Genomic DNA, 22731 nt, shown 5'->3' on the forward strand with positions numbered 1-22731 from the left:
GTAGTGCAAGGCCACATCAGTACCGCAGCGATGGCGTAGCGCAAGGCCACATCAGTACCGCAGCGATGGTGTAGTGCAAGGCCACATCAGTACCGCAGCGATGGTGTAGCGCAAGGCCACATCAGTACCGCAGCGATGGTGTAGTGCAAGGCCACATCAGTACCGCAGCGATGGTGTAGTGCAAGGCCACATCAGTACCGCAGCGATGGTGTAGCGCAAGGCCACATCAGTACCGCAGCGATGGCGTAGCGCAAGGCCACATCAGTACCGCAGCGATGGTGTAGTGCAAGGCCACATCAGTACCGCAGCGATGGTGTAGCGCAAGGCCACATCAGTACCGCAGCGATGGTGTAGTGCAAGGCCACATCAGTACCGCAGCGATGGTGTAGTGCAAGGCCACATCAGTACCGCAGCGATGGCGTAGTGCAAGGCCACATCAGTACCGCAGCGATGGTGTAGTGCAAGGCCACATCAGTACCGCAGCGATGGTGTAGTGCAAGGCCACATCAGTACCGCAGCGATGGTGTAGTGCAAGGCCACATCAGTACCGCAGCGATGGCGTAGTGCAAGGCCACATCAGTACCGCAGCGATGGCGTAGTGCAAGGCCACATCAGTACCGCAGCGATGGCGTAGTGCAAGGCCACATCAGTACCGCAGCGATGGTGTAGCGCAAGGCCACATCAGTACCGCAGCGATGGCGTAGCGCAAGGCCACATCAGTACCGCAGCGATGGCGTAGTGCAAGGCCACATCAGTACCGCAGCGATGGCGTAGCGCAAGGCCACATCAGTATCGCAGCGATGGTGTAGTGCAAGGCCACATCAGTATCGCAGCGATGGTGTAGTGCAAGGCCACATCAGTACCGCAGCGATGGCGTAGTGCAAGGCCACATCAGTACCGCAGCGATGGCGTAGTGCAAGGCCACATCAGTACCGCAGCGATGGCGTAGTGCAAGGCCACATCAGTACCGCAGCGATGGTGTAGTGCAAGGCCACATCAGTACCGCGGCGATGGCGTAGTGCAAGGCCACATCAGTACCGCAGCGATGGTGTAGTGCAAGGCCACATCAGTATCGCAGCGATGGCGTAGCGCAAGGCCACATCAGTACCGCAGCGATGGCGTAGTGCAAGGCCACATCAGTACCGCAGCGATGGTGTAGTGCAAGGCCACATCAGTACCGCAGCGATGGCGTAGCGCAAGGCCACATCAGTACCGCAGCGATGGTGTAGTGCAAGGCCACATCAGTACCGCAGCGATGGCGTAGTGCAAGGCCACATCAGTACCGCAGCGATGGTGTAGTGCAAGGCCACATCAGTATCGCAGCGATGGCGTAGCGCAAGGCCACATCAGTATCGCAGCGATGGTGTAGTGCAAGGCCACATCAGTACCGCAGCGATGGCGTAGTGCAAGGCCACATCAGTACCGCAGCGATGGTGTAGTGCAAGGCCACATCAGTATCGCAGCGATGGTGTAGTGCAAGGCCACATCAGTACCGCAGCGATGGTGTAGTGCAAGGCCACATCAGTACCGCAGCGATGGTGTAGTGCAAGGCCACATCAGTACCGCAGCGATGGTGTAGTGCAAGGCCACATCAGTACCGCAGCGATGGCGTAGCGCAAGGCCACATCAGTACCGCAGCGATGGCGTAGCGCAAGGCCACATCAGTACCGCAGCGATGGTGTAGTGCAAGGCCACATCAGTACCGCAGCGATGGTGTAGTGCAAGGCCACATCAGTACCGCAGCGATGGCGTAGCGCAAGGCCACATCAGTACCGCAGCGATGGTGTAGTGCAAGGCCACATCAGTACCGCAGCGATGGCGTAGCGCAAGGCCACATCAGTACCGCAGCGATGGTGTAGTGCAAGGCCACATCAGTACCGCAGCGATGGTGTAGTGCAAGGCCACATCAGTACCGCAGCGATGGCGTAGCGCAAGGCCACATCAGTACCGCAGCGATGGCGTAGCGCAAGGCCACATCAGTACCGCAGCGATGGTGTAGTGCAAGGCCACATCAGTACCGCAGCGATGGCGTAGCGCAAGGCCACATCAGTACCGCAGCGATGGTGTAGTGCAAGGCCACATCAGTACCGCAGCGATGGTGTAGCGCAAGGCCACATCAGTACCGCAGCGATGGCGTAGCGCAAGGCCACATCAGTACCGCAGCGATGGCGTAGCGCAAGGCCACATCAGTACCGCAGCGATGGTGTAGTGCAAGGCCACATCAGTACCGCAGCGATGGCGTAGTGCAAGGCCACATCAGTACCGCAGCGATGGCGTAGCGCAAGGCCACATCAGTACCGCAGCGATGGCGTAGCGCAAGGCCACATCAGTACCGCAGCGATGGCGTAGCGCAAGGCCACATCAGTACCGCAGCGATGGCGTAGTGCAAGGCCACATCAGTACCGCAGCGATGGTGTAGCGCAAGGCCACATCAGTACCGCAGCGATGGCGTAGTGCAAGGCCACATCAGTACTGCAGCGATGGTGTAGTGCAAGGCCACATCAGTACCGCAGCGATGGCGTAGCGCAAGGCCACATCAGTACCGCAGCGATGGTGTAGTGCAAGGCCACATCAGTACCGCAGCGATGGCGTAGCGCAAGGCCACATCAGTACCGCAGCGATGGCGTAGCGCAAGGCCACATCAGTACCGCAGCGATGGTGTAGTGCAAGGCCACATCAGTACCGCAGCGATGGCGTAGCGCAAGGCCACATCAGTACCGCAGCGATGGCGTAGCGCAAGGCCACATCAGTACCGCAGCGATGGTGTAGTGCAAGGCCACATCAGTACCGCAGCGATGGCGTAGCGCAAGGCCACATCAGTACCGCAGCGATGGCGTAGCTCAAGGCCACATCAGTACCGCAGCGATGGTGTAGCGCAAGGCCACATCAGTACCGCAGCGATGGCGTAGCGCAAGGCCACATCAGTACTGCAGCGATGGCGTAGCGCAAGGCCACATCAGTACCGCAGCGATGGTGTAGTGCAAGGCCACATCAGTACCGCAGCGATGGCGTAGCGCAAGGCCACATCAGTACCGCAGCGATGGTGTAGCGCAAGGCCACATCAGTACCGCAGCGATGGCGTAGTGCAAGGCCACATCAGTACTGCAGCGATGGTGTAGTGCAAGGCCACATCAGTACCGCAGCGATGGCGTAGCGCAAGGCCACATCAGTACCGCAGCGATGGTGTAGTGCAAGGCCACATCAGTACCGCAGCGATGGTGTAGTGCAAGGCCACATCAGTACCGCAGCGATGGTGTAGTGCAAGGCCACATCAGTACCGCAGCGATGGTGTAGTGCAAGGCCACATCAGTACCGCAGCGATGGCGTAGCGCAAGGCCACATCAGTACCGCAGCGATGGCGTAGCGCAAGGCCACATCAGTACCGCAGCGATGGCGTAGCGCAAGGCCACATCAGTACCGCAGCGATGGCGTAGCGCAAGGCCACATCAGTACCGCAGCGATGGTGTAGCGCAAGGCCACATCAGTACCGCAGCGATGGCGTAGCGCAAGGCCACATCAGTACCGCAGCGATGGCGTAGCGCAAGGCCACATCAGTACCGCAGCGATGGTGTAGTGCAAGGCCACATCAGTACCGCAGCGATGGCGTAGTGCAAGGCCACATCAGTACCGCAGCGATGGCGTAGCGCAAGGCCACATCAGTACCGCAGCGATGGTGTAGCGCAAGGCCACATCAGTACCGCAGCGATGGTGTAGTGCAAGGCCACATCAGTACCGCAGCGATGGTGTAGTGCAAGGCCACATCAGTATCGCAGCGATGGTGTAGTGCAAGGCCACATCAGTACCGCAGCGATGGTGTAGTGCAAGGCCACATCAGTACCGCAGCGATGGTGTAGTGCAAGGCCACATCAGTACCGCAGCGATGGTGTAGTGCAAGGCCACATCAGTACCGCAGCGATGGTGTAGTGCAAGGCCACATCAGTACCGCAGCGATGGTGTAGTGCAAGGCCACATCAGTATCGCAGCGATGGTGTAGTGCAAGGCCACATCAGTACCGCAGCGATGGTGTAGCGCAAGGCCACATCAGTACCGCAGCGATGGTGTAGTGCAAGGCCACATCAGTATCGCAGCGATGGTGTAGTGCAAGGCCACATCAGTACCGCAGCGATGGTGTAGTGCAAGGCCACATCAGTACCGCAGCGATGGCGTAGCGCAAGGCCACATCAGTACCGCAGCGATGGTGTAGCGCAAGGCCACATCAGTACCGCAGCGATGGCGTAGCGCAAGGCCACATCAGTACCGCAGCGATGGTGTAGTGCAAGGCCACATCAGTATCGCAGCGATGGTGTAGTGCAAGGCCACATCAGTATCGCGGCGATGGTGTAGTGCAAGGCCACATCAGTACCGCGGCCACATCAGTATCGCAGCGATGGTGTAGTGCAAGGCCACATCAGTACCGCGGCGATGGCGTAGTGCAAGGCCACATCAGTACCGCAGCGATGGTGTAGTGCAAGGCCACATCAGTACCGCAGCGATGGTGTAGTGCAAGGCCACATCAGTACCGCGGCGATGGCGTAGTGCAAGGCCACATCAGTACCGCAGCGATGGTGTAGCGCAAGGCCACATCAGTACCGCAGCGATGGTGTAGTGCAAGGCCACATCAGTACCGCAGCGATGGTGTAGTGCAAGGCCACATCAGTACCGCAGCGATGGTGTAGTGCAAGGCCACATCAGTACCGCGGCGATGGCGTAGTGCAAGGCCACATCAGTACCGCAGCGATGGTGTAGTGCAAGGCCACATCAGTACCGCGGCGATGGCGTAGTGCAAGGCCACATCAGTACCGCGGCGATGGCGTAGTGCAAGGCCACATCAGTACCGCAGCGATGGCGTAGTGCAAGGCCACATCAGTACCGCAGCGATGGTGTAGCGCAAGGCCACATCAGTACCGCAGCGATGGCGTAGCGCAAGGCCACATCAGTACCGCAGCGATGGCGTAGTGCAAGGCCACATCAGTACCGCAGCGATGGCGTAGTGAAGGCCACATCAGTACCGCAGCGATGGCGTAGTGCAAGGCCACATCAGTACCGCAGCGATGGTGTAGTGCAAGGCCACATCAGTACCGCAGCGATGGTGTAGCGCAAGGCCACATCAGTACCGCAGCGATGGTGTAGTGCAAGGCCACATCAGTACCGCAGCGATGGCGTAGCGCAAGGCCACATCAGTACCGCAGCGATGGCGTAGCGCAAGGCCACATCAGTACCGCAGCGATGGTGTAGTGCAAGGCCACATCAGTACCGCAGCGATGGTGTAGTGCAAGGCCACATCAGTACCGCAGCGATGGCGTAGCGCAAGGCCACATCAGTACCGCAGCGATGGTGTAGTGCAAGGCCACATCAGTACCGCAGCGATGGTGTAGTGCAAGGCCACATCAGTACCGCAGCGATGGCGTAGCGCAAGGCCACATCAGTACCGCAGCGATGGTGTAGTGCAAGGCCACATCAGTACCGCAGCGATGGCGTAGTGCAAGGCCACATCAGTACCGCAGCGATGGTGTAGCGCAAGGCCACATCAGTACCGCAGCGATGGTGTAGTGCAAGGCCACATCAGTACCGCAGCGATGGCGTAGCGCAAGGCCACATCAGTACCGCAGCGATGGTGTAGCGCAAGGCCACATCAGTACCGCAGCGATGGCGTAGTGCAAGGCCACATCAGTACCGCAGCGATGGCGTAGCGCAAGGCCACATCAGTACCGCAGCGATGGTGTAGCGCAAGGCCACATCAGTACCGCAGCGATGGTGTAGTGCAAGGCCACATCAGTACCGCAGCGATGGTGTAGTGCAAGGCCACATCAGTACCGCAGCGATGGCGTAGCGCAAGGCCACATCAGTACCGCAGCGATGGCGTAGCGCAAGGCCACATCAGTACCGCAGCGATGGCGTAGCGCAAGGCCACATCAGTACCGCAGCGATGGTGTAGCGCAAGGCCACATCAGTACCGCAGCGATGGTGTAGTGCAAGGCCACATCAGTACCGCAGCGATGGTGTAGCGCAAGGCCACATCAGTACCGCAGCGATGGTGTAGCGCAAGGCCACATCAGTACCGCAGCGATGGTGTAGCGCAAGGCCACATCAGTACCGCAGCGATGGTGTAGCGCAAGGCCACATCAGTACCGCAGCGATGGTGTAGCGCAAGGCCACATCAGTACCGCAGCGATGGTGTAGTGCAAGGCCACATCAGTACCGCAGCGATGGTGTAGCGCAAGGCCACATCAGTACCGCAGCGATGGTGTAGCGCAAGGCCACATCAGTACCGCAGCGATGGTGTAGTGCAAGGCCACATCAGTACCGCAGCGATGGTGTAGCGCAAGGCCACATCAGTACCGCAGCGATGGTGTAGCGCAAGGCCACATCAGTACCGCAGCGATGGCGTAGTGCAAGGCCACATCAGTACCGCAGCGATGGTGTAGTGCAAGGCCACATCAGTACCGCAGCGATGGCGTAGTGCAAGGCCACATCAGTACCGCAGCGATGGTGTAGTGCAAGGCCACATCAGTACCGCAGCGATGGTGTAGTGCAAGGCCACATCAGTACCGCAGCGATGGTGTAGTGCAAGGCCACATCAGTATTGCAGCGATGGTGTAGTGCAAGGCCACATCAGTATTGCAGCGATGGTGTAGTGCAAGGCCACATCAGTACCGCAGCGATGGCGTAGTGCAAGGCCACATCAGTATCGCAGCGATGGCGTAGTGCAAGGCCACATCAGTACCGCAGCGATGGCGTAGTGCAAGGCCACATCAGTACCGCAGCGATGGCGTAGTGCAAGGCCACATCAGTACCGCAGCGATGGCGTAGTGCAAGGCCACATCAGTACCGCAGCGATGGTGTAGCGCAAGGCCACATCAGTACCGCAGCGATGGTGTAGCGCAAGGCCACATCAGTACCGCAGCGATGGCGTAGCGCAAGGCCACATCAGTACCGCAGCGATGGTGTAGTGCAAGGCCACATCAGTACCGCAGCGATGGTGTAGTGCAAGGCCACATCAGTACCGCAGCGATGGTGTAGTGCAAGGCCACATCAGTACCGCAGCGATGGTGTAGCGCAAGGCCACATCAGTACCGCAGCGATGGTGTAGCGCAAGGCCACATCAGTACCGCAGCGATGGTGTAGTGCAAGGCCACATCAGTACCGCAGCGATGGTGTAGCGCAAGGCCACATCAGTACCGCAGCGATGGTGTAGTGCAAGGCCACATCAGTACCGCAGCGATGGTGTAGTGCAAGGCCACATCAGTACCGCAGCGATGGTGTAGTGCAAGGCCACATCAGTACCGCAGCGATGGTGTAGCGCAAGGCCACATCAGTACCGCAGCGATGGCGTAGTGCAAGGCCACATCAGTACTGCAGCGATGGTGTAGTGCAAGGCCACATCAGTACCGCAGCGATGGCGTAGCGCAAGGCCACATCAGTACCGCAGCGATGGTGTAGTGCAAGGCCACATCAGTACCGCAGCGATGGCGTAGCGCAAGGCCACATCAGTACCGCAGCGATGGTGTAGTGCAAGGCCACATCAGTACCGCAGCGATGGTGTAGTGCAAGGCCACATCAGTACCGCAGCGATGGTGTAGTGCAAGGCCACATCAGTACCGCAGCGATGGTGTAGTGCAAGGCCACATCAGTACCGCAGCGATGGTGTAGTGCAAGGCCACATCAGTACCGCAGCGATGGTGTAGTGCAAGGCCACATCAGTACCGCAGCGATGGTGTAGTGCAAGGCCACATCAGTACCGCAGCGATGGTGTAGTGCAAGGCCACATCAGTACCGCAGCGATGGCGTAGCGCAAGGCCACATCAGTACCGCAGCGATGGCGTAGCGCAAGGCCACATCAGTACCGCAGCGATGGCGTAGCGCAAGGCCACATCAGTACCGCAGCGATGGCGTAGCGCAAGGCCACATCAGTACCGCAGCGATGGCGTAGCGCAAGGCCACATCAGTATCGCTGGATCACTCTCAGAGTGTTTTTGTTTTCAGCTGATGAACGATAAAACATTGGCAGCCAATCGGAATCCTCCTTATTCCTGATGATGTCACTGCGTGTTGAATTATGGGTGGCACTTCCGGTTTGGGGAACTTCCATTCACAAAGACTGAAACGAATCATTTGAAATCATCAGGAATAAAGCGTGTCCGTCAGTCTGACTGGATGAGCTGTCGGTGTCCCTTCATGATTTATTTAAGAGTAACGTGAGAATAACGTACACCTGGTATTTTAACGTGACGTTATGACAAGAATATCTACGGCAAGAGCTCGTATCAGCCGCTGCTTTCTTCTCCTCAGGATCACTTTCTTTTTTCCCTTTGCATTCAGCTGTAATAGTATGAAAAAGGACAACATATACATATTACATATATGATATATGCCATTAATAATTCACTGGAATCTCTCGGTCTTCTCCTCTAATCCTCACGCCTCTGTCCAGGTGTGTTTTCACAGGTACAGTTTATTATCTGTCAGAATGACGGAAACCACTCTGAATAGTGTCACGCAATGCTGAAGTTAATGACCATTTTTGATTAAGGCAACGTTATGTTACATAATACAGAATAATATATAAGAATTATAATAATATATAATGTGATGTCATTGTACACAGTTTAAAAATATATATAATTGCGTCCATAGAGCGAGTCTTTCACTGATTATTCACAGCTTAACGGAAGTTACACCCATAATTCTCAGTAAGCGTCATGTGGCGCAGTGATGAGGAGGATACGGTCTCATCCTCCGCTGACGTGAGCGCTGATGTAGTTATGGGTTAGGGTTAGGTTAGATATGGTTATGGGTTAGGGTTAAGTTAGATATGGTTATGGGTTAGGGTTAGGTTAGATATAGTTATGGGTTAGGGTTAGGTTAGATATAGTTATGGGTTAGGGTTAGGTTAGATATGGTTATGGGTTAGGGTTAGGTTAGATATAGTTATGGGTTAGGGTTAGGTTAGATATGGTTATGGTTCTCGCTGTGGATCTGTCACAGGTACATAACCTGCTCTGTGTCTGATGTGTTCAGCTCGTTCAACAACATCCTGAGTAACCTGGGTTATGTTCTGCTGGGTCTGCTGTTCCTGCTCATCGTGCTCCAGCGGGACATCCTGCACAACCGAGCCCTGGAGAGACACGACACACACGCCTTGGTGAGTGAGTGAGTGAGTGAGTTAGAGAGTGTGAGAGTGAGTGAGTGAGTGAGTGAGAGTGAGTGAGTGAGTGAGTGAGTGAGTGAGTGAGTGAGTGAGTGAGTGAGTGTGTGTGTGAGTGTGTGAGTGTGTGTGTGAGTGTGTGAGTGTGTGAGTGTGTGTGTGTGTGTGTGTGTGAGTGTGAGTGAGTGAGTGAGTGAGTGAGTGTGTGAGTGTGAGAGTGTGAGTGTGAGTGTGTGTGTGTGTGTGAGTGTGAGTGAGTGTGTGAGTGTGTGTGTGAGTGTGTGTGAGTGAGTGTGTGTGTGAGTGTGTGTGAGTGAGTGTGAGTGTGTAAGTGAGTGTGTGAGTGTGTGAGTGAGTGTGTGAGTGTGTGAGTGAGTGAGTGTGTGAGTGAGTGTGTGAGTGACTGAGTGACTGAGTGACTGACTGAGTGAGTGTGTGTGTGTGTGTGTGTGTGTGTGTGTGTGGGAGCAGTGCTGGAGCGACACGACAGCAACACTGTGGTGAGTGTGTGTGAGCAGAGACACACACCGGGTCCACACTGACGCTGTAACTGACGTCTGTGTGTGTGTGTGTGTGTGTGTGTGTGTGTGTGTGTGTGTGTGTGTGTGTGTTTCAGGAGTGTGGGATCCCGAAGCACTTCGGCCTGTATTACGCTATGGGCACGGCTCTGATGATGGAGGGGCTGCTGAGCGCCTGTTACCACGTGTGTCCCAACTACACCAACTTCCAGTTCGGTGAGTGTGTGTGTGTGTGTGTGTGTGTGTGTGTCAGAGATCTCAGAGCATCACATGTCACTGTGTAACAGTAGTGGTGGAACTGATCCCAAAATTCATGGTTTGGAACATATTTGAGCCACGGATCGGATAATTTTTTGGATCAGCATAAAAATAAAAATATACATATATATATATGGGGGGGGGGGGTAACTTTGCTTCTCATTTATTGCTTAAAGCTCACTTGAAGTTCTTCAATACCACATCAAAAACTACTAGCATTATTTAAAAACAAGTGAACAGTCAGTAATAAAATAAGAACAAATACACAAAGTACAAGCAGAGATGAACACTAAATAACAAAGTTACAGTCTAATAGTGTTCAGGTACAGAGATTAATAATTAAGCCTAAATGTTAAATCACACTATTTGTTCACTGTAGAAATTAAATAAAGTTTCATCTTTGTTAAAGCTGTTGTTTTATCAGCATTAATGACAGAGAACAGCAGGAATATTAGGCTACTGTCCCTTTAAGACCGAATAAACTGACACACATCCGGTTTCCTCCTCAACTGTTCACTGATGACAGAACCGAGAGAACTCTGGCCGAGACGGGTGTTTAGACAGAACTGTGTGTGTGTCTGTTCAAGGGCAAGGAAACGCGAAAGAGGAATCAGTTCAGTGTTAATAACAATCATATTAATGTTGAAATCGCCCGAGTCCTGATTTTCGCCTCTTCTTCTGTATTTAAAATTGTTTGAATATGTAAATTGCCAAGACAAAACACGTCCTAATGATAAACTTTCACTCTATGATGGATAAATTTAGCATTTAATCCGTGAATCGCATGCGTGCCGAAGTGTGGATCAACTGCGATCCGTTCTAGTAATGGAGCATTACAGATAAAGGGTTCTACATTACAGATGAAGGGTTCTACAATACAGATAAAGGGTTCTACATTACAGACGAAGGGTTCTACAATACAGATAAAGGGTTCTACATTAGGGTTCTACAATACAGATAAAGGGTTCTACAATACAGATGAAGGGTTCTGCATTACAGATGAAGGGTTCTTCAATACAGATAGTGTTCTACATTACAGATAAAGTGTTCTACATTATAGAGAAAGGGTTCTACATTACAGATAAAGGGTTCTACAATACAGATAAAGGGTTCTACATTACAGATAAAGTGTACTACATTACAGATAAAGGGTTCTACATTACAGATAAAGGGTTCTACATTACAGATAAAGGATTCTACATTACAGATAAAGGGTTCTACATTACCGATGAAGGGTTCTACATTACAGATGAAGGGTTCTACATTACAGATGAAGGGTTCTTCAATACAGATAGTGTTCTACATTACAGATAAAGTGTTCTACATTACAGATGAAGGGTTCTACATTACAGATGAAGGGTTCTACATTACAGATGAAGGGTTCTACAATACAGATGAAGGGTTCTACAATACAGATGAAGGGTTCTACAATACAGATAATGGGTTCTACATTACAGATGAAGGGTTCAACAATACAGATAATGGGTTCTACGTTACAGATGAAGGGTTCTACATTACAGATGAAGGGTTCTACAGGGTTCTACATTACAGATAAAGGGTTCTACATTACAGATAAAGGGTTCTACAATACAGATAAAGGGTTCTACATTACAGATGAAGGGTTCTTCAATACAGATGAAGGGTTCTACATTACAGATAAAGTGTTCTACATTACAGATGAAGGGTTCTACATTACAGATGAAGGGTTCTACAATACAGATAAAGGGTTCTATATTACAGATGAAGGGTTCTTCAATACAGATAGTGTTCTACATTACAGATAAAGTGTTCTACACTACAGATGAAGGGTTCTACATTACAGATGAAGGGTTCTGCATTACAGATGAAGGGTTCTACATTACAGATGAAGGGTTCTACAATACAGATAAAGGGTTCTACAATACAGATAAAGGGTTCTACATTACAGATGAAGGGTTCTTCAATACAGATAGTGTTCTACATTACAGATAAAGGGTTCTAAATTACAGATGAAGGGTTCTTCAATACAGATAGTGTTCTACATTACAGATAAAGTGTTCTACATTATAGAGAAAGTGTTCTACATTACAGATAAAGGATTCTACAATACAGATAAAGGGTTCTACATTACAGATAAAGGGATCTACATTACCGATGAAGGGTTCTACATTACAGATAAAGGATTCTACATTACAGATGAAGGGTTCTACATTACAGATAAAGGATTCTACATTACAGATAAAGGGTTCTACATTACAGATAAAGGGTTCTACATTACAGATGAAGGGTTCTACATTACAGATAAAGGATTCTACATTACAGATGAAGGGTTCTACATTACCGATGAAGGGTTCTACATTACAGATGAAGGGTTCTTCAATACAGATAGTGTTGTACATTACAGAGAAAGTGTTCTACATTACAGATAAAGGGTTCTACATTACAGATAAAGGATTCTACATTACAGATAAAGGGTTCTACATTACCGATGAAGGGTTCTACATTACAGATGAAGGGTTCTTCAATACAGATAGTGTTCTACATTACAGATAAAGTGTTCTACACTACAGATAAAGGGTTCTACATTACAGAGAAAGTGTTCTACATTACAGATAAAGGGTTCTACATTACAGATGAAGGGTTCTACATTACAGATGAAGGGTTCTTCAATACAGATAGTGTTCTACATTACAGAGAAAGTGTTCTACATTACAGATAAAGGGTTCTACATTACAGATGAAGGGTTCTACATTACAGATGAAGGGTTCTACAATACAGATAAAGGGTCTACAATACAGATAAATGGTTCTACATTACAGATAAATGGTTCTACATTACAGATAAAGGGTTCCACATTACAGATAAAGTGTTCTACATTACAGATGAAGGGTTCTTCAATACAGATAGTGTTCTACATTACAGATGAAGGGTTCTACATTACAGATAAAGGGTTCTACAATACAGATAAAGGGTTCTACAATACAGTTAAAGGGTTCCACATTACAGATAAAGGGTTCTACATTAAAGGGTTCTACAATACAGATAAAGGGTTCTACTTTACAGATAAAGTGTTCTACATTACAGATGAAGGGTTCTACATTACAGAGAAAGGGTTCTACATTACAGAGAAAGGGTTCTACATTACATTACTTGATTTTGTGTGCCGGATGTTGATTGGATGTTGAGATGTTGGCGTCTAACTTGAATTTAGAACATAGATTTTTATTTATGGTGACTTAACTTGAAATTTTAGGAGCAAAATAAAACTTTTCTGATCTAATTGTATCTTTGTGTGTGTGTGTGTGTGTGTGTGTGTGTGTGTGTGTTTCAGACACGTCGTTCATGTATATGATCGCTGGACTGTGTATGTTGAAGCTTTATCAGAAGAGACACCCGGACATCAACGCCAGCGCTTACTCAGCTTACGCATGCCTGGCTGCGGTTATATTCTTCTCTGTGCTGGGGGTGGTGAGAACACACACTCACTCACTCACTCACTCACTCACACATACTCACTCTCATACATACACTCACTCTCACACACACACACACTCACACACACACACTCAGACACTCTCACACACTCACTCTCATACACGCGCACACACACTCACTCTCATACACGCGCACACACACTCACTCTCACACACACACACACACACACACACATACTCACTCTCACACGCGCACACACACTCACTCTCACACGCGCACACACACTCAGAAAATATCACTGGATGTCAATGAGATGAGTCAAACAAACCTGTGTGTGTGTGTGTGTCAGGTGTTTGGTAAAGGTAACACGGTGTTCTGGATCGTTTTCTCTGTGATACACATCCTGGCCACGATGCTCCTGAGCACTCAGCTCTACTACATGGGCCGCTGGAGACTCGGTGAGTCACACACACACACACACACACACACACACACACTGAACTAGGGATGTTAACCGATGACCGTTTGACCGATGGTTGACTGTATCAACGTTAACCGATCAAAGTTGTCGGTAGTCGGTAAAAAAAAAAATGTAAAAAAAAGTGATCTCTAAATTGGGCTATTATAGACAGTGGACTAAACGCTACTACAGTTAGCCATCTCATTCCAAGATCTTTTTGTGTGAAGTGAACAAATCCCTCACACTCAATTTTTCATAACTCGCCTGTTTGTACTTATAAGGTGATGATGATCATCATCTTTCTTTATTATTGTTAGCACTACCTCAAACTAAATCGGCGTCTCTTCAGAGCTGTCATTTTCTTAAATGAGCCGCGGCAATGTTTCAAATGAGCTTCTAACGCTAGACAAACGCCTTTATTTTCAACGCGATCACCTTGTACCCAAACCATATCGAAACTAAGGAGCCATTTGTCCTCCGATTTGTCTGCCGTGTTTGCGGGACTCATGTTTCGCACTGTAGGGGATTTAAAAAAAGTGACGTGAGTGGAAGGGCGACGCTGGGGCAGTGTGTGTGTGTGAGCGAGAGGCAGAGCGGCAGAGAGATGCGACAGAGTTGCGAAATTGCAGGCGCGGCTCGAAATGGCTGTTATTTCAAATAGCGTAGCATATTTTAAACTAATCGGTTAACCGGTTTCAACCGGCCAATGAGGCTCGGTGGTCGGTCAAGAAAATTTGTAGTTTTCGCCATCCCTAGACTGAACCTACATTCAGCAGGACAAACTGATGGTGTGTTTTACTTAATCTCTCTCTTTGTGTGTGTGTGTGTGTGTGTGTGTGTGTGTGTGTGTGTGTGTGTGTGTGTTTCAGACTCTGGGATCTTGCGCAGGATATTGAATGTGATCTACACAGACTGTATTCGTCAGTGCAGTGGACCCATGTACATCGTGAGTACAACACACACACACACACACTCTCACTCACACACACACTCTCTCACACACTCAAACTCTTTCACACACTAACTCACACACACACTCACACTCACTCTCTCTCTCTCTCTCTCTCTCTCTCTCTCTCTCTCTCTCACACACACACACACACACACACACACACACACACACACACATACAGCAGCAGTATATCTGTGTCTGACGTGTGTGTTTGTCTTTAGGACCGGATGGTCCTGCTGGTGATGGGAAACATTGTGAACTGGTCACTGTGAGTAACACTATATCAACATCATCATCATCTCTCTCGATCACATGGACCCGAGCACACGTATGACCCGTGTGTGTGTGTGTGTGTGTGTGTGCAGGGCGGCGTACGGCCTCATCAAACGACCCAACGACTTCGCCTCGTACCTGCTGGCCATCGGCATCTGTAACCTTCTGCTGTACTTCGCCTTTTACATCATCATGAAGGTGCGTGCTATGACATCATCACACACTGATGCTACTTCCTGTGGTCATGACATCATCACACACTGATGCTACTTCCTGTGGTCATGACATCATCACACACTGATGCTACTTCCTGTGGTCATGACATCATCACACACTGATGCTACTTCCTGTGGTCATGATCGATTAAATCTCTGTTAGTCTCATTCAGATCTTTGAAGATCTTTGTATTTGACATGATTTTACTGTGTGTGTGTGTGTGTGTGTGTGTGTGTGTGTAGCTGCGCAGCGGTGAGCGTATCAAGTGTCTGGCTCTGGTGTGTATCCTCTTCACTGCTGTGGTTTGGGGCTTCGCTCTGTTCTTCTTCTTTCAGGGGCTTAGTACATGGCAGGTGAGTCACACACACACTCTCACACACACTCATACTCTCACACTCAGTCACACACACACACACACACACACACACACACACACTTGTGTTGATCAGACTCCATGTGTGTGTCCAGAAAACCCCAGCGGAGTCTCGCGAGCACAACCGCGAGTGTATTCTGCTCTCCTTCTTCGATGACCACGACATCTGGCACTTTCTGTCGTCCATCGCCATGTTCGGATCCTTCCTGGTGAGTCCAAACATCCGTCAAAGCCAAACCAGACTAAACTAGAGAATAATCCTGGCAGATGAACAGTGCTGGGGAAAGTTACTTTGAAAAGTAATGTTACAATACTGCGTTACTTCCTTAAAAAGTAACTAATTGCGTTACTTTACGTTACTTTTTTAGAGAATGAATGTGTTATAATATTGCGTTACTCCCTTAAAAAGTAAGTAATTGCGTTACTTAGTTAATTTTTTGATAATTAATGCGTTACAATATTGCGTTACTCCCTTAAAAAGTAATTGCGTTACTTAGTTAATTTTTTAGATAATTAATGCGTTATAATATTGCGTTACTCCCTTAAAAAGTAAGTAATTGCGTTACTTAGTTAATTTTTTAGATAATTAATGCGTTACAATATTGCGTTACTCCCATAAAAATTAACTAATTGCATTACTTAGTTCATTTTTTAGATAATTAATGCGTTACAATATTGCGTTACTCCCTTAAAAAGTGACTAATTGCGTTACTTAGTTAATTTTTTAGAGAATTAATGTGTTACAATATTGTGTTACTCCCATAAAAAGTAACTAATTGCGTTACTTAGTTAATTTTTTAGAGAATTAATGTTACAATATTGTGTTACTCCCATAAAAAGTAACTAATTGCGTTACTTAATTAATTTTTTAGATAATTAATGCGTTACAATATTGCGTTACCCCCTTAAAAAGTGACTAATTGCGTTACTTAGTTAATTTTTTAGAGATTTAATGTGTTACAATATTGCGTTATAGTAGAGTGCAGTAGTGTATAGTAGAGTGCAGTAGAGGTAGAGTACATCAGTGTACAGTAGAGTACAGTAAAGGTAAAGTACATCAGTGTACAGTAGAGTACAGTAGAGGTAAAGTACATTAGAGTGCAGTAGTGTACAGTAGAGTACAGTAAAGGTAAAGTACATCAGTGTACAGTAGAGGTAAAGTACATTAGAGTGCAGTAGTGTAGTGTACAGTAGAGGTAGAGTACATTAGTGTACAGTAGAGTACAGTAAAGGTAAAGTACATTGGTGTACAGTAGAGTACAGTAGAGGTAAAGTACATTAGAGTGCAGTAGTGTACAGTGGAGGTAGAGTACATTAGTGTACAGTAGAGTACAGTAGAGGTAGAGTACATTAGTGTACAGTAGAGTACAGTAAAGGTAAAGTACATTAGTGTACAGTAGAGGTAAAGTACATTAGAGTACAGTAAAGGTAAAGTACATTAGTGTACAGTAGAGTACAGTAGAGGTAAAGTACATTAGAGTGCAGTAGTGTACAGTGGAGGTAGAGTGCATTAGTGTACAGTAGAGTACAGTAGAGGTAGAGTACATTGGTGTACAGTAGAGTACAGTAGAGCTAGAGTACATTTGTGTACAGTAGAGTACAGTAGAGGTAAAGTACACTAGAGTGCAGTAGTGTACAGTGGAGGTAGAGTACATTAGTGTGCAGTAGAGTACAGTAAAGGTAAAGTACATTAGTGTACAGTAGAGTACAGTAGAGGTAAAGTACATTAGAGTGCAGTAGAGTACAGTATTGTACAGGAGAGTACAGTAGAGGTAGAGTACAGTAGAGGTAGAGTGCATTAGTGTACAGTAGAGTACAGTGGAGGTAGAGTACATTAGTGTACAGTAGAGTACAGTAGAGGTAGAGTACATTAGTGTACAGTAGAGTACAGTAAAGGTAAAGTACATCAGTGTACAGTAGAGGTAAAGTACATTAGAGTACAGTAAAGGTAAAGTACAGTGTAGTACAGTAGAGTACAGTAGAGTGCAGTAGAGTGCAGTCTTGTACAGGAGAGTACAGTAGAGGTAGAGTACAGTAGAGTACAGTAGAGGTAAAGTACATTAGAGTGCAGTAGAGTACAGTATTGTACAGGAGAGTACAGTAGAGGTAGAGTACAGTAGAGGTAGAGTACAGTAGAGTACAGTACAGTAGAGGTAGAGCACAGTAGAGTACAGTGAGGTAGGGTACAGTACAGAAAGGTAGGGTACAGTACAGTAGAGTACAGTAGAGGTAGAGTACAGTAGAGTACAGTAGAGGTAAAGTACATTAGAGTGCAGTGGAGTACAGTCTTGTACAGGAGAGTACAGTAGAGGTAGAGTACAGTAGAGGTAGAGTACAGTAGAGGTAGAGTACAGTAGAGGTAGAGTACAGTAGAGTACAGTACAGTAGAGGTAGAGCACAGTAGAGGTAGAGCACAGTAGAGCACAGTGAGGTAGGGTACAGTACAGCAAGGTAGGGTACAGTACAGTAGAGTACAGTAGAGTACAGTAGAGGTGGAGTGCAGTAGAGTACAGTAGAGGTAGAGTACAGTAGAGGTAGAGTACAGTAGAGGTAGAGTACAGTAGAGGTAGAGTACAGTGAGGTAGGGTACAGTACAGTAAGGTAGGGTACAGTACAGTAGAGTACAGTAGAGGTAGAGTACAGTAGAGGTGGAGTGCAGTAGAGTACAGTGAGGTAGGGTACAGTAGAGGTAGAGTACAATAGAGTACAATAGAGGTAGAGTACAGTAAAAGTAGAGTACAGTACAGTAGAGGTAGAGTACAGTACAGTAGAGGTAGAGTACAATAGAGGTAGAGTACAGTAAAAGTAGAGTACAGTAGAGTACAGTACAGTAGAGTGCAGTAGAGGTAGAGTACAGTAGAGTACAATAGAGGTAGAGTACAGTAGAAGTAGAGTACAGTAGAGGTATAGTACAGTAGACGTAGAGTACAGTAGTGTGCAGTAGAGGTAGAGTACAGTAGAGGTAGAGTACAGTAGAGGTAGAGTACAGTAGAGGTAGAGTACAGTAGAGGTAGAGTACAGTAGAGGTAGAGTATAGTAGAGGTAGAGTACAGTAGATGTAGAGTACAGTGGTGTACAGTAGAGGTAGAGTACAGTAGAGGTAGATTACAGTGGAGTACAGTAGAGTAGAGTGAGTACAGTAGAGCAGAGTACAGTAGAGTGCAGTAGAGTACAGTAGAGGTAGGGTACAGTAGAGGTAGAGTACAGTAGAGGTAGTGTACAGTAGAGGTAGAGTACAGTAGAGGTAGAGTACAGTGGAGTACAGTGGAGTACAGTACAGTAGAGGTAGAGTACAGTAGAGGTAGAGTACAGTACAGTAGAGATAGAGTACAATAGAGGTAGAGCACAGTAGAGGTAGAGTACAGTTGAAGTAGAGTGCAGTAGAGGTAGAGTACAGTGGAGTACAGTACAGTCGAGGTAGAGTACAGTGGAGTGCAATAGAATACAGTAGAGGTAGAGTACAGTAGAAGTAGAGTACAGTAGAGGTAGAGTACAGTGGAGTAGAGTACAGTCGAGGTAGAGTACAGTGGAGTACAATAGAATACAGTAGAGGTAGAGTACAGTAGTGTACAGTAGAGGTAGAGTACAGTAGAAGTAGAGTACAGTAGAGGTAGAGTACAGTGGAGTACAGTACAGTAGAGGTAGAGTACAGTCGTGGTAGAGTACAGTGGAGTACAATAGAGGTAGAGTACAGTAGAGTACAATAGAGGTAGAGTACAGTAGAGTAGAGTACAGTAGAGTGCAGTAGAGGTAGAGTACAGTAGAGTGCAGTAGAGGTAGAGTACAGTAGAGTAGAGGTAGAGTAGAGATAGAGTACAGTAGAGTAGAGTACAGTAGAGTAGAGTACAGTACAGCAGAATACAATAGAGGTAGAATACAGTAGAGGTGGAGTACAGTAGAGTACAATAGAGTACAGTAGAGTACAATAGAGGTTGAGTACAGTAGAGTACAATAGAGGTAGAGTGCAGTAGAGGTAGAGTACAGTGGAGGTAGAGTACAGTAGAGTACAGTAGAGGTAGAGTACAGTAGAGGTAGAGTACAGTAGAGGTAGAGTACAGTAGAGGTGGAGTACAGTAGAGTAGAGTACAGTAGAGTAGAGTACAGTAGAATACAGTACAGTAGAATACAGTACAGTAGAATGCAATAGAGGCAGAGTACAGTAGAGTACAGTAGAGGTAGAGTACAGTAGAGGCAGAGCACAGTAGAGGTAGAGTACAGTAGAGGTACAGTGCAGTAGAGTACAGTAGAGTACAGTAGAGCACAGTACAGTAGAGTACAGTAGAGGTAGAGTACAGTAGAGGTAGAGTACAGTAGAGGTAGAGTACAGTAGAGGTAGAGTACAGTAGAGTGCAGTAGAGTACAGTAGGGGTAGAGTACAGTAGAGTACAGTAGAGGTAGAGTACAGTAGAGGTAGAGTACAGTAGAGTACAGTAGAGGTAGTGTACAGTAGAGGTAGAGTGCAGTGGTGTACAGTAGAGGTGGAGTACAGTAGAGGTTGAGTACAGTAGAGGTAGAGTACAGTAGAGTACAGTAGAGGTAGTGTACAGTAGAGGTAGAGTGCAGTGGTGTACAGTAGAGGTGGAGTACAGTAGAGGTTGAGTACAGTAGAGGTAGAGTACAGTAGAGCACAGTAGAGGTAGAGTACAGTAGAGGCAGAGTATAGTAGAGCACAGTAGAGGTAGAGTACAGTAGAGTACAGTAGAGGTAGAGTACAGTAGAGTACAGTACAGTAGAGGCAGCATACAGTAGAGTAGAGGTAGAGTACAGTAGAGGTAGAGTACGGTAGAGGTAGAGTACAGTAGAGGTAGCGTACAGTAGAGGTAGAGTGCAGTAGAGGTAGAGTACAGTAGAGGTAGAGTACGGTAGAGGTAGAGTACGGTAGAGGTAGAGTACAGTAGAGGTAGAGTACAGTAGAGGTGGAGTACGGTAGAGGTAGAGTACAGTAGAGTGCAGTAGAGGTAGAGTACAGTAGAGGTAGAGTACAGTAGAGTACAGTAGAGGTAGAGTACAGTAGAGGTAGAGTACAGTAGAGGTAGAGTACAGTAGAGGTAGAGTACAGTAGAGGTACAGTACAGTAGAGGTAGAGTACAGTACAGTAGAGGTAGAGTACGGTAGAGTACGGTAGAGGTAGAGTACAGTAGAGTACAGTACAGTAGAGGTAGAGTACAGTAGAGTACAGTACAGTAGAGGTAGAGTACAGTACAGTAGAGGTAGAGTACGGTAGTGGTAGAGTACAGTAGAGTACGGTAGAGGTAGAGTACAGTAGAGTACAGTAGAGGTAGAGTACAGTACAGTAGAGGTAGACTACAGTAGAGGTAGAGTACAGTAGAGTACAGTAGAGGTAGAGTACAGTACAGTAGAGGTAGACTACAGTGGAGATAGAGTACAGTAGAGGTAGAGTACAGTAGAGTACGGTAGAGGTAGAGTACAGTAGAGTACAGTAGAGGTAGAGTACAGTACAGTAGAGGTAGAGTACAGTACAGTAGAGGTAGACTACAGTAGAGTACAGTAGAGTACAGTAGAGGTAGAGTACAGTACAGTAGAGGTAGAGTACAGTAGAGTACGGTAGAGGTAGAGTACAGTTGAGTAGAGGTAGAGAAAGTTTAACACTTTATCAATAAAAACAAAAAAACCTCTACAATTAAACTACAATAACCATCATGTTTACACACACACACACACACACACACACACACACACACACAAAACGCCTCTGCACTTATTTGTCTCAACATGGGGACAAGAGAGCTGTCAGTCAATAAATGTGAAAACAAAGTGACTTATTTTAAAAGTAATGCATTACTTTACTAGTTACTTGAAAAAGTAATCTGATTACGTAACTCAAGTTACTTGTAATGAGTTTCCCCCAACACTGGTGATGAACACACATCTGTTTGTCTGTCTGTCTGTCTCAGGTTCTGCTGACGATGGACGACGACCTCGACGCGGTTCAGAGAGACAAAATCTACGTCTTCTGATGGAGAGACATAATGGATTAGCCAATCACAGAGCAGCACCAATGAGAGGCCTCACTGCCTGAAAATCCTGCCAGTCAGAGACTGTGGGAGGAGCCTCATACAGGAACTAATGCTGATAGGACAGTGAATGTGCCAGTCAAACTGCCAGAGCTCCTCCCCTCATGCTAACGCTTCAGACCTGCCCTGCGAATCTCAGCGCAGTTTCATTTGTTTCTCTTCGCATTTGTGTCCGTCTGTGGCCTTCTGTGTGTGTGGACCGTGTGGTTCCGACTGTAAATCCGAGCCGAGCCGCTTCACTGATCTCATGATGATTCTGATTCGGAGAAAATCTACTTTGCACTGTCTGAAAAATTACAGATCATGTTTTTACTGAGTACAAACGGAATGATTACTGAATAATAAAGACTTTTTACGGTTGTATTCAGTCGTCTACGTCTGTGTTTGACCCTGAAATGAACATTTTCATCACTTCACTTAAAGAGCTGTGTAATTTTAGCGGCATCTAGTGGTGAGGTTGTGAACTGCACCCAACAGAAGTTACAGTGGCCGACAGGAAGTGATGTCGTCGTCTGAGACTTGTGTCAGTGTTTTATTCGCTGACTTTAGCGAGCTTCTTCATGCGAAGAACAACATAGTGAGGAAACATGTTTGTCCGTTCAGGGCCACCGTAGAAACATGTCGATGTAAGCGGACCCGCGGTGTGTGTAGAGAGAAATGCCTCATTCTCAGCTAATAAACACACAACGGTTCATTATGTGAGGTCTTTATACACCACTGAAAACAGTTATGTATATGATATTGCATTTCTGTCAACAGATCCTCCTGAATATTACACAATGCACCTTTAAATTTGAGCATGATATCTCAATAAATGAGCTTTTAGTGAGATGTTGTTTGGCTGCAGTACCAAACGCTTCCACTAGAGGAAATTCGTCTCCATTCATTTCCAATGGGCGAACAATACAAAACGATGTGTTTTTTTTCAGAACCATTTGACCTTTTCAAATCATGTACATGATTTTTTTGTGTGTTCATACAGCAAGTGCCAAAACCTTTACCATGTTTACTGATGTGTTTGTGTTACTCTAGTCTAGGCTAGTCTAGGGCATGAAAAATAAGATCTGGGGCCTCATTTATAAACGTT

General features: G+C 47.6%; 1 protein-coding gene across 2 annotated transcripts in view; it reads left to right on the top strand.

The window, feature by feature from the left end:
• The window catches only part of sidt2 (SID1 transmembrane family, member 2), a 49768-nt gene extending 27260 nt beyond the window's left edge, over positions 1-22508 (top strand). For both annotated transcript variants that reach the window (XM_079886529.1, XM_079886530.1), the window contains 10 exons: positions 9019-9142; positions 9762-9879; positions 13232-13368; positions 13685-13793; positions 14665-14741; positions 14969-15015; positions 15113-15218; positions 15479-15589; positions 15705-15818; positions 21525-22508. In XM_079886529.1, the coding sequence (XP_079742655.1) occupies positions 9019-9142; positions 9762-9879; positions 13232-13368; positions 13685-13793; positions 14665-14741; positions 14969-15015; positions 15113-15218; positions 15479-15589; positions 15705-15818; positions 21525-21587 (1006 nt within the window). In that variant the 3' untranslated portion in view covers positions 21588-22508. The remainder of the gene's footprint in view (positions 1-9018; positions 9143-9761; positions 9880-13231; positions 13369-13684; positions 13794-14664; positions 14742-14968; positions 15016-15112; positions 15219-15478; positions 15590-15704; positions 15819-21524) is intronic.
• The last annotated feature ends 223 nt before the right edge of the window (positions 22509-22731 follow it).

The sequence above is a fragment of the Squalius cephalus genome (genome assembly GCF_949319135.1).
Source record: "Squalius cephalus genome assembly, chromosome: 11".
NCBI classification, from domain to species: Eukaryota; Metazoa; Chordata; class Actinopteri; order Cypriniformes; family Leuciscidae; genus Squalius; species Squalius cephalus.